This window comes from Rhineura floridana, chromosome 6 (assembly GCF_030035675.1).
Source record: "Rhineura floridana isolate rRhiFlo1 chromosome 6, rRhiFlo1.hap2, whole genome shotgun sequence".
Classification (NCBI taxonomy): Eukaryota; Metazoa; Chordata; class Lepidosauria; order Squamata; family Rhineuridae; genus Rhineura; species Rhineura floridana.
In genome coordinates, this window is record NC_084485.1 from 127,851,621 (window position 1) to 127,870,051 (window position 18,431).

Genomic DNA, 18,431 nt, shown 5'->3' on the forward strand with positions numbered 1-18,431 from the left:
GACCAGGACCCCGCCGTAAAGTGGAAATCGCCGTAAAGCAGAACCCATTGACTATAATGGGCCATGTTGCGTGAAAATGTCGCAAAATCGGCATTAAAACGGGGGATTTCCCCTAATTGAGAGCCGCCGCATCAGCAGAACACCGCAAAATGGAACGCCGATAGGTGGGGCCCTACTGTATAAGAAACAACAAAAATAAAATTAGAAATCGTACAGCATCTAACATAGTGCATTACAGTTGCTACAACAAGCAGAAAAATCATCAAGTGGTCCGCCAAGACCCTCAGCAATTTTCAAGTGGTCCGTAGGGGGAAAAGTTTGGGATCCACGGATATAGTGTTATTCGGTGATAAAGCAGGACTGACTTCACTTTAAAATCACCAGTATTAATTAAAACTCAGATGGTCTGTACTGTTGCAGCCATTGTGGTCTCCGGATTTAATTTGATTTATGTATTTATTACCGGGGGGGGGGGGAGAGAATACGTACACACTACACAAACTAAACAATACTGAGACCGCAACCGAAAGCTTTACCTATGAATCCTGATACATTCGCACCTAGAGATAGAAATAAGCAACAGTGACACCCCACCCCACTTGGCTCCTTCCTGACGCGCCCAGCTACACCACTCGCCGGCGCAACATGCATAACGTCCAACGTCCGCACTCCTCACGTGCCCCTTTCTGTGTGTGTAAAAAGAGAAGCGTCGACGAAAGTGATTGGCTCCCTTTCGCTACCTTGTGGGGGAGGGGCTCCAGCTCACGTGCAGAGCCCCCTGACCAATCGGGTGATCGCGTGATGTGAGTCTCTGTTGCCGCCGTCGTTGTTGCGGCGGAGTTGTTGCTCCTTCCTCCTCCTGTCTCCAAGATGGCGGCGCCGGCGGGTGCCTGAGAAAGGCTGTTGCTACGAGGAGGAAGCGAAGTCCTGGCAGCTGCTGGGAAAGGAAGAAAGACGCCCCAGCCCTTCCTTCCTCGGTCCTCTAGGAGGATGGTAAAATGACCCAAGCGGGGAAGAAGAAGAAAAGGGCGGCCAACCGCAGCATCCTGCTGGCCAAGAAGATCATCATTAAGGACGGCGGCACGGTGAAGAGGGCGGTTGGGTCGGCGGAGGGAGGGTAGTGAGCCTGAGGCCTGCGGTGGGAGGGAAGGACTGCTGGGATGCTGCGGGAGGCTTCTGTTAAAGGGGAGACGTTCCTGTCGGCGTGTTCAGGCCCAGGTACCGCCTTCTTCAAGTTCAACCCAGTTCTAAATCAGTTTTAACTGCCATTGGCGCCTTCAAAGACGAATGTTTCAACTGCTTCAATTTTGAGCAGGTTTTTGGTTCTGTTTTCTGGTGTTCCTCACTTGGCGGTTTCCCTGTTTTGCCTTTGGGGGAGATTTTAGGCATGCCTTTCAAAGGAACTTCGTTAGTATGCGCACATGTTCACTAGAGTGTTAGTTTTCCTACCGTTTTCCTTTCCCCATGAGTGCCTGTCCAGATAGTAAATGTTGCTGAACGTGTTTGGGTTGCCGTTACACTGAAGCAATTTGCTATAGAATATCCTTTCTAAAAGTTGCGCTCCTCCTGTTCAGGGTTCCCTGGTAGTTTTGTTCAAGCCGTGTGAGGAAGGTACGTATCTGGACGGGCAAAGGTGAAAGCGCATTGTCCTTTCTCTTCCCCCAATCTTACCATGCTATATAAGCATTAGAGAGCTTTTAGGTCAGAAATTTTAATAGCTGTATATTGGGCAGGGAGCACTTCAGAGAGTGGGGAACGGAAAAGTTATCCTTTTTTTAAACAAATCACGAATTTCCTTTTACCTAGGAGGTCCCCTGAGTGTGTAGAAATCACTCCCTTATTTTGGATGGATCCATTCTGCTTCCAAAGTGATAGGCACTCAACCACCTGAGTTCACTACAGGAGGAGGAGATATTAATTACACCCAGATCAATTATATAAGTTCTATTTAGCACCTTTTCAGTGAACTTACAAAAGGAAACTGTTGTGGGCTTTTCACTAACGTGTCATCTTCAGTAGCCAATGTAGGATGACCTGTTGCAGAGTACATTATATTAAATGTGCAGCTGTTTCAGCAATGTGGTGTTCAGGCAATGACTTGGTTTGAATGTCTCAGGTATACAAGTGTGTCACTGTTTTCATCTGTGAAACTTTTTTGGGTGTTTTTTTATTGCAAAATTAATGTTTGAACACCTTTCTCTGTCATAAGATGCAGTGTACCTTCCAAAGGGACTTGTTAATTTGCAATGATGCTGAGACTTCTCTGTAATAGATCATTTTCTTGGCAGTTACTGCTTCTGATTCTATCATGCCAGTCTCCCAAATGGTCTGCCAGCACCATGTTTATATGACTCCTGCCTTTAGATTGGCAGTTTGGGGAAGAGGCCTTTAGTTTGGCCCATGGCTTTTAGTTGCTCAACTTTGCTTTAGTCCTTTAATAATACAGTGGCTGAGTACATGCTATACATTTACAGCACATCCTCCCGCCCCGAGTCCTGTAGTTTACCCCTCACAGAGCTACGATTCCCAGCACTCTTAACAAACTACAGTTTCCAGGGTTAGGGAGGGGTGCTTTAAATGCGTGGTGTGTATGCAATTGTAGTTTCTATTCTGTGGAAACTACTGACTGAGCAGAAGTTATGACTGCTAGTTTCAATAGGCAAAAGTACAATCTTGGTTTTGGGGGACAGTTTGCTTCTGATCCTCAGATGCTTGGGAATAGCAGGGATTAGATATTGCCAACCTGTTTGTGAGCCTCCCTAATGTATCTCTTGCCACTCAATTTCTTCATGCATTAAAAGTATTTTCTGCATGGTGATCATCTTGGCACATAAGTACTCAATAACTGTATGAATTTTTGCTTCTAGAGCCAACAAGGGGCAGATGCACAGTTTTCTTCTCGTACTACTGGTTTGCCTCACAATTGCAATTTTTACATTCTTATCACTGCTTTTGTGGTTGGAATCCAACTCTCCCCGTTTTTGTTATGTATTTAAGGCAGGGATGGTTAACCCCCTAAATGTTGTTGGACTTAAGCTCACATCAGCCGCAGCCAGCATGGCGAGTAGCTGGGAATGGTGGGAGTTGGAGTCCAGAAACATCTGAATGGCCAAAGGCAAGCCACCCATGGTTCAGGGGCTTGAGCAAAGCAAGTGTTCATGGCAGAGAGCTGATATGGCCCATTAGTTGTTGATCTGAGTCTGGGTTCACTTTCCTTCTCAGTGATGAGTTGTTTTACACTTAACACATTCTGTGGTTGTGTATTTTCAATTGTTAACATGTAAAATATGGATAGTGGATATGTAGAACTGTATGTTTAGGAATAGATATGCATTGAGGAGTTGCAGCCAGTTAGGAGCTTGCATATCAGAGGACCCTGAATCTTCAGGGACAGGTGTGTTTTTACTTTTTTCATGTAGCAATTGTATTTCCCATCTGAAGCAGCTCTCAATGTCAGAAGGTATATTGGCTTTAGCTGATTCTGTAGTTGCTTTTTTGCAGGTGTATTCTTCCCATTTCTGCACATGATGAAGTTCCACCTGTATTTTCATGCACAGGAAAATGTTTTGTGCAAATTGGTAGTGCAAAGTTTTGACCTAGAGTTCTGAGTTTCATAATCTTGTTTATTAGTCAAACCTATGTGTTACCAATTTACACAGTGTTGCTTCTGGTGGTTCAAATATGAATGATGCTTTTCACTGAGGGAACAAAATTATGTAACATCTGAATGAATTCCTGGCCACAGGAGTTGTATGTCCAAAACATCTGGAGGGCTCCAAGTCGGTGAAGACTGTGAATAGAGGGTTATCCAACAGTTGTACAGTTTGGGCAAGAAATTTGGCCCCCCTCTGGGGACTGCTTGTCCTTTCAAGGGAAGACTACTCGCTTTTGATGTTGGTTATGTTGAAGCTAAGTGGAAAAAGGATATAGACTAATGAATTGGTCCTCAGTTTTGCTTTAATAAGTCACATCTCATTTTCTGACTTTGATTCAGGGATGTAGCCTTGCAACTTGTAGTAAAGGCTGACTACCCATGCCTTTCCCTCCTGCTGCTCAGTTTCTTCCTTTCATGTCAAACCTGCTGGAACTGGTAGCAAAAGAAACCAAATATTTTATAGGTGCCAGTTTCATCCCTTTTGGGGAGACCAGGTTTCTAAGTTCCAGCCCAACATAAACTTCTGAATGTTTGGGTTCCTTTATAAATTCTTTCAAAAATCTGGACAATTAATGTACTTGGAAATTCGTGTAGATTTGGTGATTTACCACTCTCAAGCCTTAAAGGCAGGTAGAAGATGCTTTAGTAATATCCCAGAACTTGTGTGGATCTTTATTGCTAGGAAAGGGGCGTAACAATTGTGATCTAATACTCGTTTGCAGCTGAGGAATGAGTACAGTAGGGCCCCACTCATACGGCAGGTTACGTTCCGGACCCCCGCTGAAAAGCAAAACTCATTGAATAGAATGGTGCGCAACGCCCAAAAACTGCTGTAAAAGCAGAACAAGCGCCGTATGAGTGGGGCTTTAGTCTAATTGTGTCTAATTGAGACCGCCGCATTAGTGAAGCACTGTAAAGCGAGGCCCTACTGTATGTAGTTGCAGACCAGTCACCTTTTTCATCCTTACAAGGATGACTGATACAGTTGCAGTACTGCCTCTCATACTCTTCTTACACAAGACATGAGACAGGGCTGTAACAGCTCCCCAAGGCACTTGCCATAGCTTGGCGATCTACATGAAAAGCATGTGAAAATATCTGGTTCAGACCTCTGAACCGCTGTTTAAATAATCTCAGGTAGCAGAGACAGGAAAATCCTCTGCTTGAGACCTTGGGTGGCTACTGATAGTGGTGGTTCACATGAATCACCAGTCCATAGTTTGGGATTATGCGAATGAGCTTATCTAAACTTTCAGGTGCACATGCTCCCTCCCCTTATGTGTAGCAATTCCCTCCTTCTATTCCTGGTTTTAGCTCAAATGAGAAAAGGAGAGAGGTAATTGCCACATATGACAGGAGGAGAAAGCGTGTGAGACTGAGGTTTGTGCATATAGTGCACTACATCTTTAGCTCCAGCCAGCATGCCCAATGGTGAGGGATGAGAGTTGTAGTGCAAAACATGTGGAGGACATGTGGTTGGAAAAAGCTGAACTAGATAGAGCGATGGTCTGACTTGGTCACCACATTTTCACGTTAGGGTAAGCCATGGCTCACTGTGCATGAGCTGATTGCAGTTGTTTTGCTGCTCCCTGTAAGTAAACCACAATCAATAGCTTAATATTGTATCTGAACCAGGGATGGTGGTTTGCTTTAGCATGATTGGTAAGCCAAGAACAACCTTGGCATATTGTGGTTTGGAACACAATGAAACATGATCCTGGTTTGGATGTAACATTAAGTTGGGGATAGCAGTTTGTTTTCCCCCAGTGTGAGCAGGAAGGAGTGAAGCAGGTGTCATCAGCTCATGCATGGAAAGCCATAGCTTATGGTTTACCACTATGTACACACATACAGCTAGTGTACAGCAGCTTCGTATATTCAAATAAAAGAAGAGCTGTGTAGTTTCATCACACCACATTTTTTTCCTTGGATAAGGAGTATTATTGTAATCTTTCAAGAGTAAGATTGTTGTGGTGACTAGGAGGAGGTGCTGTTACTACTCTGCATACCCAAGGGAAGCTTGTAATTGCCCTTCTATGTTGATCGTACATAATGTTATGGTAACTCGTGTTATGACAGCATGCGTTGGTACACTGTGGTCTTCAGCTGCATACTTAATGCCCAAGTGCCCTCATGAAAAGTTGCAGAATTCCTTGTAAACACATCTGACTTTTGTATTGATATATAAAAGTGATGTGGTCAATCAGATATTTTTATACGTAAAAATGAGTGATTATTTGAGGGTGCCCTCCCTCAGTAGTACATATTCATTCAAGCATTGCCAACAACTATAAAATATGCTTCTGCCACTTGATGTATGTCTACCTCTAGAAAGTTCTAACTAATCTTCCTGTTTCATAATGTGAATTAGGAATTATTGTTTGTAACATTCTATGCATTTCTAGTTTATTTGTTCAGACCATCATTTTAAGGAAACATGCTGTACAGCTCTTGGGTGTGACGGGATGTGGTTAAGTACTAGATAATATTTGAAATTGGTTTAGAAGATAGAATTCTATGACAAATGTGAAGCTGGATGGTACTCCTGCAGCTGGAGTACTATCAATTTTTTAACAAGTTTCTGCCATCAGTGCCTTAATCCTTTGCAGAATCTCCTCAGCTTCCCCCCCCCCCAAGTCTGTAATAAATCATTACACGGGGTTGGGGCATAGCTCCTACTATCCCTTTCCCCTTCTCTTCTATCTGCTACTCTTCTAGCATCGGAGTGTTCTTCTGTTAGAAAAGGGAAGAAACTGTGAGGGTAGCAACAGCAGACAGAATCCTCCCGTATGTTTGCTTAGCTAGAGAAGCATATCGGCACACCACAGCTGCTGCTGCTCTGCTGCTCTGGGCATGTTGCTGTGACAGAAAAGATTCAGTGTACAGATGCTGGAACCAGAGCAATTTATGTTAGGAAAGGGTACGAGTCAGGGTGGAGTTACTGCTGCCATTCTTAAATCATGTGGACTCAAGTGTCAACAGATTTTGGGTGGCTTTGGTGGCAAACCAAAAACTTCTTGCCAGAACTTGCCCCTGCTTGTGGGCAGGGTATCTTATCCCTCACCTCATGCTGCATGTCCGAAATGTAGTATGAGGTAGAGGACAAACTAAAACACCTCTTGCTGAGAGCCAGTGTGAAGGAATGTAACTGTTCATTCATTTGCGGTGTTTTTAATGGCAGATGGTGGTTTTTCTGATTTAAATGGTGGTTGTGACCAGGAGGATCAAAAGTTCAGCCCAATGAACTTAAGTATGAAATGAAACACAAAGCGGGAGGGAGGGGGAGAGAAACAAAAAAATGGGAATCAGAAACTAAAACAAGCCTCTACTCCCCCCCTTCTGATTTGCCAAAAGATTGGCAGGGGGAGTAAAAATGTTGTATGTAAGTAAAATCTGCTAAATGGGAAATCGGTGCGTCTGCGTCACAGAGAGAAAGCTAAACCACTATGAAAGTTAGACATGGTTGCAGCTCAGTAGACAGAAGAACTGCTTTGCTTTCCTCCATTTCCTCTTGGAGTGCAGGCTTCAGTACAATGCCATCACCACTGGCAAGGGATGGCAGAGGCATGTGGGTTTTCTCTGCCTCTGTGCTTCCTAGCCAGGTGAATGGACATCTAACTACCTGGCAGGTGCAGCAACCATTCCCTCCACCCAAGGTGAAGTGGGGAGGGATGATTCTCACCCCTCTTGCAGCTCCAGTGTTGGGAGGAATCCTCAGCTTGTTGATGAGCAGGGTTGTGTACATCTCTTCTCTTCCGCCCCCCAACCCCCGCCCCCCCAACCCAAGACTTTCTGCACTCACAGAAAGAACATAAACATCAGATGTAGCAGTGCCAGCAGCTCCTCTGGAGAAATAGCCAAACATTTTGGCAGTTGCATCTCTACTATTTTCTGAGGGAAAGCTCAGCTGTGCCTAGTTGACCAGGTACCGTTTTCAGTGCATGAGTTCTGATGAAAAATTCAATTCATTTTGTGAGCCATAAAAATAGTATTCCCACACTAAAATATTCCTTTTTAGTTGTGTGTGTAATATAAGGGTATAAACTCTCTTGTGTTATTAGTACTCATTCTTGGCTTAAATCTATTTGAGGAGTAATTGGAATCCTGTGGCAACTAAGGCAGTTTTTAGTATTAAATCTCCCCCCCCCAAAACATGCATCACCCTTGTACTTGCAATTAAATGTGGTCTCATGCAGAATTCTTGGAGAAATGCAGTAAGTGAGGGACTGAAAATGAGCCTCCCACAGGACTGTCCCTAGATGCAATGGCAAACAATAAGCAGCTGGCAGACCTGTAGTACTTTCTTATACTTAATGACTTCCAATCTATAAAGACACTTGACATCCATTTTAGCAGCATCCTTCAAGACTTTTATTCAAATAGTGGCCACAGTTGAAAACTTGGATACACTCATTTGAATTTGTGCAAGCAGTTCTTTGTAACTGATAACTTATCATGGGTGGAAATGTGGGTGATGGGTTTTACATTAATTGTAAAGATATCCAGGTACTTTGCAAATATATGTTAAAGTTGACTGGATTAATTGGGGAAGGACTGATCTGCTAATTTAAGGATAAGTAACTGGAACTTGGGCTGTTGTCATGAACATCACTGTAAATTGTACTGAGAGAGTAGATGAAATCTCCATAGAGGACCAGCATCCAAACCTATAGTGGGATCATTATATAGGAATCAAAAATAGCTTTTCATAATGAAAATGCTTACTGTCTGAAAGATTATATAAAAAGTTTTGTTGCATTCAGACTATGGGTTGCTATTATATGCACAAGAGAGTCGTCACAAACTGGGATTTCCTAAACTGAATTTCTGTTAGTCAACAAACATAGTTTTCCATTCTGTCTGGATACTTGAACCATAGTTTGTCCCTAATTTACCCTTAAACAAGGATCCTAAGCCACAGTTTTGTTCCTGGCGTATAGTTGGCCAAGCTAAAGTTTGCCATTGTACATGAATATGACAAACTTTACTTTGTCAACAAACAAGACTAGTTTGGAAATCTCCAAGGGGAGAATCCCTGAGACCCAAGATTAATTCATGCACATAACGGTAAACTATAGTTTGCTGTTATGTCTTAATGCAGCTGGGTGTATTTCACTCCCTTAACCTGTAACACCTGTTTTCATCCCCTGTTGCAAGGAGGCTAACTTGTGCCCCTCCAGATACTGCTGAATTACAACTCCCATTATCCCTGACTGTTGGCCATGCTGGCTAGGGCTGATGGAAGCTGTAGTTCAGCAACATCCAGAGTTTGTTGAGCCACCTGTACCCTATTACAAGTAAGAGCATTGTCTGTATGTGACTAGTTGGCGGTATGTACTAACAATTATTTTTCTTCTATTTAGCCTCAAGGAATAGGCTCGCCTAGTGTTTATCATGCTGTGATAGTTATATTTTTGGAATTTTTTGCTTGGGGACTACTGACAGCACCTACCTTAATGGTGAGTGATATTTTTTAAAAATTTGTTGTGTTTTAAAGCTTAAATAAGTGTTCTGATTTATGTGGGCAATTTCAGTTACAGGGCCCAGATCAGATGTACAATTAGCAACCAGGAACAAGCTGCTCACTCTGCTTCCTCTTTTAGCAAACTGTCATTAAATCACAGTTCCCTATTTTGGAATTGTGTTTAACTGTAGTTTGATTAAATCAGGACATAAACACTTAAGGGGAGCTAAACTACAGTTTAACAAGTTGGAAATTGTGCATCTGAAACATGAGTTATTGAGGACAGGTGAAGTAAGTAACTGGGAAGAGTGTTGAACTTCATGTTTTTAAGCATGATTATTTGGAAATCTGCATAGAAGTCAGCTAAGCTTGCCACATGGTAAATGTGTTTAGACTTGGTGTGACTGGTAGGCTGTGTGTATGGGGTGGAGGGCAAAGTGACAACTCTTCCTCCTAAGCACATATTAAGGAGAACTAATACATATTAATAATTTATTCAGAATTTGCTTTTAAGTGTTCTGTTGTCATTTGTTGCTATTCATGTATCTGGCAAAATGTTACATTATCAACAGTAATATAGTAGGGCCCCACTCATATGGCAGGTTACGTTCCAGGCCCCCACCAAAAAGTGAAAACCGCCTGAAAGTGGGGCTCTACTGTATTCGAGCTACCGTGCTCCTGCTGACAGCGATCAGTTGTAGCGCGAGAGCTCCCTGTGCTCATCAGCTGTAGTGCTCGGATCAGGTGGAGTGCGGGGAGCTCACATGCTTCAGCTGATCACTGTTAGCTGGAGCTCAGGGGCTGAAGCTCCCTGCACTACAGCTTATTGCCCCGCTGGCACCGCCATGTTAGCAGAACGCCAAAAAGCGGGGTGCCAAAAAGCGGGGCCCTACTGTATGTAGCTGTCTGTAATGGGATGGTGTGAATACAAGGACCATATTATAATTGGGAGATATGTTTTGAAGTAAACATTCTGTTCTCAATTAAATATTCATGTAATTCTAGTAAACTGGCTTGGCTTGTGTTTCAAAGGTAAAAGGAACACTCTTGTCTTTGAAGATACAATTTTAGCTTTGTAATAATAATAATAAGTAATTGAACTATTCATTGCTGACTTTCTGAAGAATGGGAAGCATAAAACAATCCATGAGAGGCTCTTTATATATTGTACTTGCATTGTTGTTAGAACAATTGCAAAGCACACACATGCAGATACACACATTTAGAACTTCCTAGGGCAGTTCTGTTCCGATTTCTTTTGCTGTGCCCTCCCTTTCATTATGCAGTGCAAATCTGTCTTGGTCAGTGGATTTTTAATGCCCTTTAGCTTTGAAATCCACATGATTGTTCTATGGACTTCTGAATGCAAAATTCAAAGCATTTCAGTACGAGTTTTTCACCTCAAAACAAACTGGCAATGTCTGGTGTGCATGTGGCTAGATGGCTTTGGATTTTGTAAATTATTTAAGCAGAGGTCTGCCTGTGGTTTCAGCTGCTGCTTCTAACCCTTTAGCATGCACACCATTCATGTCTTCTATCTCTATAGACTTATTCTTCCCTTACTCACCCATCCATAAGATTCAACCCTTCCTTTTCAGTCCTTCAGGAAATAAATGTGAACACACAGTCCCAAATTCTATATGCATAAAAAGCCCACAACTGCAAATTATGCAGTGTTTGCAAATAAGGTAATGGTAATAAGCAAATTGTGACCATTAATGTTCCTGTCTTTGCATAGTCATTGGTGCTCATTGTGTGCTGTTCTGTAACAACAGAAAAAACTGCACTTGGAATCAGAATGTTTTATGCTAGCCTTTGCTTGTATAAAAATGGCATAGTCTACTCATGGGGCAGAGTATCTAAAACGTCAGGGCAAGAGGAACTCTGGCAGCTACTGGTTGGAGTACTGACACACTTCCAATTAACACCATGCCGTGTCAGGGCTTTCTGCCTAATGTGGGTGGGGATACATCAGCACTTACAGTGCTTCTTATGGTAGAAATGGTTCCCATGTGGAGTGATATAGTGGTATCACAAAATAATGCTGCAACTATTGCAGACCTTTAGCTTTGGAATTCTTCTCCTTCCCTCTTTTTACTTAGAAAAGCCCATTGTACATAACAAATAGTGATGAGCTTTTTACAATATTATATTGGCAGTAGTGAGCACTTTCTGCTATGAAGGGAAGTAAATTTATTCTGTCTCTATGGTGGTAGTAATTGAGGCTAAGATCTCTTAAGCATTTTTCATGCCTAAATAAAGTATTCCTACTCTTAAGTTTCCTCCACTAATGTGTCACGTGCATAATTGTTTTACAGGTTTTGCATGAAACCTTCCCCAAACATACCTTTTTAATGAATGGCCTAATTCAAGGAGTAAAGGTAAGAGAAGACTAACTTTTAAATATTTCCTGTTGGGGTATATGATTCAGATGGAACATCTGCAAATTAGAGCTGAATAAATTATTCTGCCTTATAAAGTTCAAGTCTGGTATTATACTTGAAGTTGTGAATTAAGGGTGAGATCAAGCATGACAAGCCAAAGCTTAAACTGGCTTTCATTCTTCATTCTCTCTACATCTTTCATATAATTCCTTTAGCATATTTTTAAAACTCCTTGAAAGATCAAAGCCTTCAGTTCAAGGTACAGTATTACTGAATCCTTGTATTAACAGGAGTGTCTCATGTTCTAGGAGGTCAATCTTAAATGTGTGTATTGAAACTAGAGTTCTGGTGCTGTGCTGGGTATGTGGGGAGGAAACATGTTAATAGAAAAAGCTTCCACAAATGGGTCAAAATAACAGAGTTTGAAATCATCCTCACTTATATCCAATGAACGTTTGTTTGCAAGTCCCACAACCTTTCTATTTCAGGCTCGCCCACACCTTATCTCTGCTGCAGCCCACTTTTTATTTCCTTGATGCATGTTCCTCTAGAGTGTTTATGATACTATCCCACCTTCCTGTCTTGGACCTTCAGAGAAGGAAGAGGCTGCAACAACAGTTGCAGCATCGGAAACAGCACTCCATTATTTTCCTCAATCTGGAAATATAGCCATAGAAAAAACAGGGACCTTTCCCTGCCATTTGGAGGGGGTAGAGGCAATAGCACTAGGAACTCTGTACAGTTGCCTTGCAAATAGGTCTGAAAAAGTTACTAACTCGCTTGCACAGAGATCTTGCCCAGTCCGTGTCATAGGACCTACTCCAAGTGCATCTGCCAGAAATAACAAATTTGTATGCTACTTTTATTGTTTTGTAATACATTTTTAATATTGTATTTTTTGTGGGCTACCCAGGTAACATATGTTTTTGGGAAGGCACACAAATGTTAATGAATCCCTTTGGGATATGCTGAGGGCCCAAAAATGTTTTCCTCCCGGATCATCTGGAGGCAATTCGTTCTCACATGGTGAACAACTGTGTACAGCTTTACAACACAGAAAAAGGCTGCTGCAATGTTGGCCTCCAAAAGTGGAAGAAGTACTGTGGAACTGTTCTGTTTTTAGTGGGCTAAGAGACATCCATATGAGCGCTGTCATGAGCTTTCTGTCATATGAGGGAGGTCCAGCATACTCATCCTACCACTCAGTCCCCTTATTGGGCGGTGAATTGTTGCAAGAAAAGGGGAAGTTGTCCTGTTTAAAAGTAGGGTTGCAGATTAACATATGAGATGTAAAACCTTTCATCTCTTTTTGCTTTCATTGTGCACATTCTTATTTTCCATAGGAGGAATGCCATCATGCTGGATTATAGCTCGTCCTATCGTCCAAAGGCAAGAATGTTTCTGAAGTCAAGACTAGGGCGTCGGGCCCCTCCCACTCTCCAGTTCATTCTTGCCTTTCGTCCCTGCAAGATCTTTAGCTAGTGACTAGATAAGTTTTTTGTCTTTGTGTGATAGAGGGTGGAGTTTTGTGTACGTTGTTTCGTCTCGTTCCTTCCCTTTGTCTCATCCCTTACCACGGTTTGTGTGTTGTGTGTCAATTTCCTTGTCAATTTCTTGTTTTCCCGGGGGTGTGTTTTTTACTCCCAAACTACAGAGACCGCGGCTGCGGTCTCTTTCCCCAGCGGGGCCAGGAGCTGCGGCGGCAGCCTCCACCCCCCCTTTTTTGTTCTACCGATCCTCCTTTTGTGCCCTGACGATTAGGAGCCCGCGGCTGTGGCTTCTTTCGTACTTTATTTTCTCCGGTCCTTTTGCCATTTCCCCTTGTGCCTTGACGATCGGGAGCCTGCGGCTGCGGCTCCCTTCATCGTTCATTTTTACGGGCGGCGCTTCCTTCGCCCGTCAGGAGCCGATGTCTGCGGCTCTTTGCCTTCCCCTTTTTTAGCGACTTCTCTTGTTTGGGCTGCCTTGTCTCTCTCGATCATCTGCGGCGCTTGGTTCCTCGCGGAGTCAGTCCCTTCAGCCCGCGGCTGCGGCTTGCCTGTTGGCCGATTCTCTTCGGCTTCGGGAAGTCCGCTAGCTGTCCTGCCTCCTTCACGAAGTCTTTTTCCAGGCTAATTTTTTCAGCCGCGATTACCTTCTTAGTCCTGCGGCTGTATTTCTACCGTGGGCGGTTCCATTTTTACAGTTAAAATTTTTTCCCACCTTGCTCATTTCTTCATACAACGGTTGTTGCTGGGCAAAGTATCCGTCATTTTTGTTCGAATTTTCCCGCTCTTTTTACGGGCGCCATTTTAGTGGCCGTTTTTTCCCGTCCCTTTTGAGAACCCACTAGTATTACAAAAGGGGATTTTTTCCTTCACGGGTTGGGGTTTGCAGAGCCCAGGTTCTTGTCAGCTCCCTCTGTGTGATCTGCTCCCTGTTTATGTGCTGCAGATAGGATTTTTACCTCTACATAAGTTCCTTTACCAACCCCATCTCTGAGGCTGACCCTGGCAACCACTGGGTTACTGTGGCTTTCTACAATCACTGCAACTACTGTGCACATGTGACTTTTCATCAAATTTACTAATACTGCCATAACAGTGCACCAGGCCACCTGTTAGTGCGCAAGACTATTGAAAATATACAAAGCTATTTGGACTATACTGTGCAAGTTGTGCAATATCACCTTTCCTCCAAGTGTACATTCTGCCCCATCGTGACAGTGTACCTACCATCAGCCAGTGCATTCTGCCCCAGTCGTGTGCCGTGTACTGTGCATGTTCTAAGACTGTTCATAGCGTACATTCTGCCCCATCGTGGCAGTGTACTTTGCCATCTGCCAGTGCATTCTGCCCCAGTCGTGTGCTGTGTACTGTGCCTGCCCGGGTCTGTGCATTCTGCCCCAGTCGTGTGCCGTGTACAGCTACCCTTATTATCTATATGATGGCAGAACAGCCAGAGACAACCCAGGCAACCAAGCCGATACAACAGCCTGTGACAAACCAGATGACCAAGCCTAAACCTCCTAAGGCGGTCAAACATAAGCACTCTAAAGCGGTTGCCAAAACCAAACATCTTAGCCACAGCACAATCAAGCGGCCCCGCTATGTCTCTGTTCCAGTGCCAGAGGACTCAAATCATGCACAGTTAACTACTCTCTTTCATTCTCCTGCGGCTTCCTCTGATGAGGAGGACTTTCCTGGATTTCCTGTACAGCCAATGTCCAGCCAACCCAGAGCTTGCTCTTCTTCACTACCTGTGGGGCCGTCTACAGTTCCGCCTATCCAAGAGCAACCATCTACATCTCCGGGACTACAGCTTTCCCACGAGTTCATTACACAACTTCAGGGCATGCTGTCCTTTTTTACTCAGGGTCAATCATCTTCACAACCTCCCGCTATCCCTCAACACAGCGGGGTTGAAAGTGTACACAGTGAGACAAACCCATCAGGTTCTCCAGACCCATTTGACGTTACCAGGGGCAGGTTCGTTGATGACGCCTCTTTTGATGCAGAGCCCGCATTCGCGCTGCAAGACCAAGCAGACGAGTGGAGTGACCATTTGGAACCAGAGCCAGAAACCTCCTATCGCCTCTTCGACTCTTCAGATTACCAGCCCCTGGCGCGCAGAGTCTTGAACGCCCTTGGTCTTCAATCCACTCCAACTGCAGCTTCCACTCCCGCTTTAAAAGGGGCCAGGGTCTTGAAATCCCCTACGCCAGCTGAAAACTTCCTCCCTGTCCCAGACCCCATCGCTAAACTGGCCAAGGACGAATGGTCCCACCCCTTACAGGCACGCCGATTTAATAACATTGCGGACAGACTTTATCCTTTGGCCCCGGACTTTTCTACCAGACTGGCTGTCCCTAACATCGACGAGCCTATTTCCAGTTTAGTTTCCAGGTCCCTCTTGCCGAGGGAAGGGGACTCTCATCTAAAGGATGCCACTGAACGGAGACTGGACTTTGCTTTACGCAAGACCCATGAGGCCATCGCCTTTTCCATGCGTGCATCCACATTTGCCTCTATTTTCACCAGGGCAGCGATGATGTGGTTAGACGACCTCATCGAGGACCACAATCCAGATCCTGCCTCCCTGCGCAGATCGCTACTAAAACTGCGTAAAACAGCTGCTTTCGTGGCCGACGCCACCTTGGACGCGAATCAACTAGCAGCACGCGCCCTGGCGGCTCAGATCGTTGCCAGATGGACCCTCTGGCTTCGTCACTGGCAGGCTGACTCTACTGCCAGAGTTAATCTTTCACGAGCACCTTATGCAGGCTCATTACTTTTCGGGGAAGAGGCATTAAGGGCAGTGCTTGTCGACCCTAAGGACACTCGAAAGCCTGTCTTGGCCACCGTCAAAAACGTCGAGCGCAGACCCTTTAGGCGTTTCGCTTCATATCGCACGTCTCAGCCCTTTCGGGGAACCCGGCCCGGGGGACGAGGCCGTGACTTCCCAGCATTTGACTTCCGCTCCACCAGAGGAGGCTGGAATAGACGTTTCCCCAGTAGAGGTCAGTACCAGGGCCGCAGAGGCTACTCAACGTCCTCATACAGGGGAGGGTCTCGCCAACGCAGACAATACTAAGGCAATACCAGTTGGGGGCAGATTGATTCTATTTGCCGAACTTTGGCTACCTCTGACTCAGGTCCCATGGATCAGAGACCTCTTTTGTTATGGATATGCAATTGAGTTTTGGGCAATACCTCCAAACAATTTTCATCCTTCCCCTTGTCCCAGGGCACTAGACAGGCGCTGCATCATGCAGACTGCGATACAGCACCTTTTGGACATAGAGGCGATAGAGCCAGTCCCCAATGCAGAGAGGTCGGAAGGGGTGTACTCCCTCCTATTTGCTGTGCCCAAACGCGATCTCTCATGGAGGGCGGTTTTGAACCTCAAGTTCATTAACTGTTTCGTAAAGTATCGCAGGTTCAAAATGGAATCCCTCCACTCCATTACAGACAGCCTGCAAGAAGGTGACTTCCTTGTCTCTATCGACCTAAAGGAAGCATATCTCCATGTCCCTATTTGCACAGCCCACAGGAAATTCCTTCGTTTTGCCTTTGGCTCCCAGCACTTCCAATATCGAGCAATGCCGTTCGGACTCTCGTCTGCCCTGAGAGTATTTACCAAGGTGCTGCTTACCCTAGTGGCTTACCTCAGGCTTCAAGGGGTCCATATCTACCCCTATCTGGACGATCTCCTAATACGCGCAAGGTCTAGGGAGCTTACTCATCGTCATCTAACACTCACGCTCCATATCTTACAGGCCCACGGCTGGCTAGTCAACTTCGACAAAAGCCATCTACAACCAACCCAACGCCTGCAGCATCTAGGGGCAATGTTAGACACACTGCAAGCGACTGTATTCCTGTCCCCAGATCGCATCACCGCTATCACAGACATCGCAAGGTCTCTGATGCACAAATCTTCTGCAGATGTCATGCTTCTAGCCAGGGCTCTCGGAATGTTGGTATCCACCATCCATATTGTGCCATGGGCTCGGGCACATACGTGCCAGCTACAGTGGGCCCTGTTGCCATTCCAACACGACATTGCCAACTCAAACCATCGAGCAATCCCCCTGAGTCCCACACTGCGCTTGTCTTTCCGCTGGTGGACAAGGGTACAACATCTCACCCAAGGCACTCCGTTCAGAGAACCCCACCGGACTGTCATTACCACCGATGCCAGTCTCCTGGGTTGGGGAGCCCACTGCAACTCCCAGTTCGTTCAGGGAGTTTGGAACACAGCAGAACAAACTCAAAACATCAACTGGCTGGAACGAAAGGCTGTCCACTTAGCTCTGCTTCATTTTCAGTCTCTCTTCCACTTGGACCATATCCTCATTCGAACAGACAACACGTGTGCCAAATCTCATTTAAACAGACAGGGAGGCACCAGGTCCAGACCTCTACAGAGCCTAGCTTCCATCATATTCGACTGGGCAGAACAACATCTGCAATCCCTCAAAGCAGAACATCTCAGAGGAATTTGGAATTTCACAGCAGACTGGCTCAGCAGACAACAAGTCTTTCCGGGAGAATGGAAACTTCATCCGACTGTGTTCCATCTTCTCCAGCGTCGATTCGGTCCCTTCTCAGTCGACCTCTTTGCTTCCAGTCGCAATTGCCAGCTACTTCGCTCGATACCTGGACACGACAGCGGAAGCGGTGGATGCTCTGTCATTGCCGTGGCCAGAGGGACTATTATACGCCTTCCCTCCAATACCACTATTAGCCAAAACCTTGCAGAAGGTACGTCGCGAGAGGGCACAGCTGGTTCTGATAGCACCATATTGGCCCCGTCGACCGTGGTTCTCGGATCTCCTGGCACTGTAGGTGACGGATCCCTGGCCACTCCCAGTCAGGCCAGATCTCTTATCACAAGGCCCAGTATGGCATCAGGACCCCAAGTGGCTCAACCTAACAGCGTGGCATTTGAACGGGGACATTTGAGATCGGCCGACCTGTGAGACGCTGTTATTGACATTATTTTGGCCTCGAGAAGACCATCCACCACTCGTATATATCAGCATACTTGGGTAGCATTCTCCAGGTGGTGTCAGTCTCAACACATCGATCCTTCCAAGGCTACAGTACAACAAGTGCTGCTATATCTTCATAGGGGCCTCATGTTGGGACTTAGACCCAACACATTACGTCGACATGCGTCCACCCTGTCGTCCATTCTTTCAGTATCTTCCACTGACGCCCCTATTGCCTCACATCTGTTTATCAAACGCTTCCTTAGAGGCACTGCTCTACGCTCGCCGGCTGTAGCTCACCGTTTTCCATCATGGAGTTTGTCAAAGGTTCTACAGGCCTTACAACGTCCTCCGTTTGAGCCACTCAGGACTGTGCCTTTACGTCTGTTGTCTTTCAAGGTCCTGTTCCTGATTGCGATTACATCGGCGAGAAGAGTCTCGGAACTGGGCGCA

At 45.2% G+C, this 18,431-nt stretch overlaps 2 protein-coding genes across 4 annotated transcripts in view; both read left to right on the forward strand.

The window, feature by feature from the left end:
- The first annotated feature begins 759 nt into the window (after positions 1 to 759).
- The window catches only part of MFSD14A (major facilitator superfamily domain containing 14A), a 36,930-nt gene continuing 19,258 nt past the window's right edge, over positions 760 to 18,431 (forward strand). Inside the window, exons 1-3 of one of the 3 annotated variants that reach the window (XM_061633813.1) lie at positions 760 to 1,085; positions 9,019 to 9,114; positions 11,438 to 11,500. In XM_061633813.1, the coding sequence (XP_061489797.1) occupies positions 999 to 1,085; positions 9,019 to 9,114; positions 11,438 to 11,500 (246 nt within the window). In that variant the 5' untranslated portion in view covers positions 760 to 998. Of the gene's footprint in view, positions 1,086 to 1,152; positions 1,219 to 1,284; positions 7,581 to 9,018; positions 9,115 to 11,437; positions 11,501 to 18,431 lie in introns of those variants that run through there. The other 2 variants (XM_061633816.1, XM_061633814.1) reach the window with 2 other exon arrangements.
- On the forward strand, positions 12,859 to 17,740 carry LOC133387930 (uncharacterized). Its single transcript, XM_061633812.1, has 2 exons — positions 12,859 to 16,001; positions 16,761 to 17,740. The coding sequence occupies exons 1-2, from the start codon at positions 14,426 to 14,428 to the stop codon at positions 17,729 to 17,731; spliced, it is 2,547 nt and encodes an 848-aa protein (XP_061489796.1). The 5' UTR covers positions 12,859 to 14,425; the 3' UTR covers positions 17,732 to 17,740.

Coding starts and splice junctions, on each gene's coding strand:
- LOC133387930 (XM_061633812.1), top strand. CDS start 14,426: ATGATGGCAGAACAGCCAGAGACAACCCAGGCAACCAAGCCGATACAA. Junction 16,002..16,760: donor TAGACGTTTCCCCAGTAGAG/GTCAGTACCAGG, acceptor CATATCTTACAG/GCCCACGGCTGGCTAGTCAA.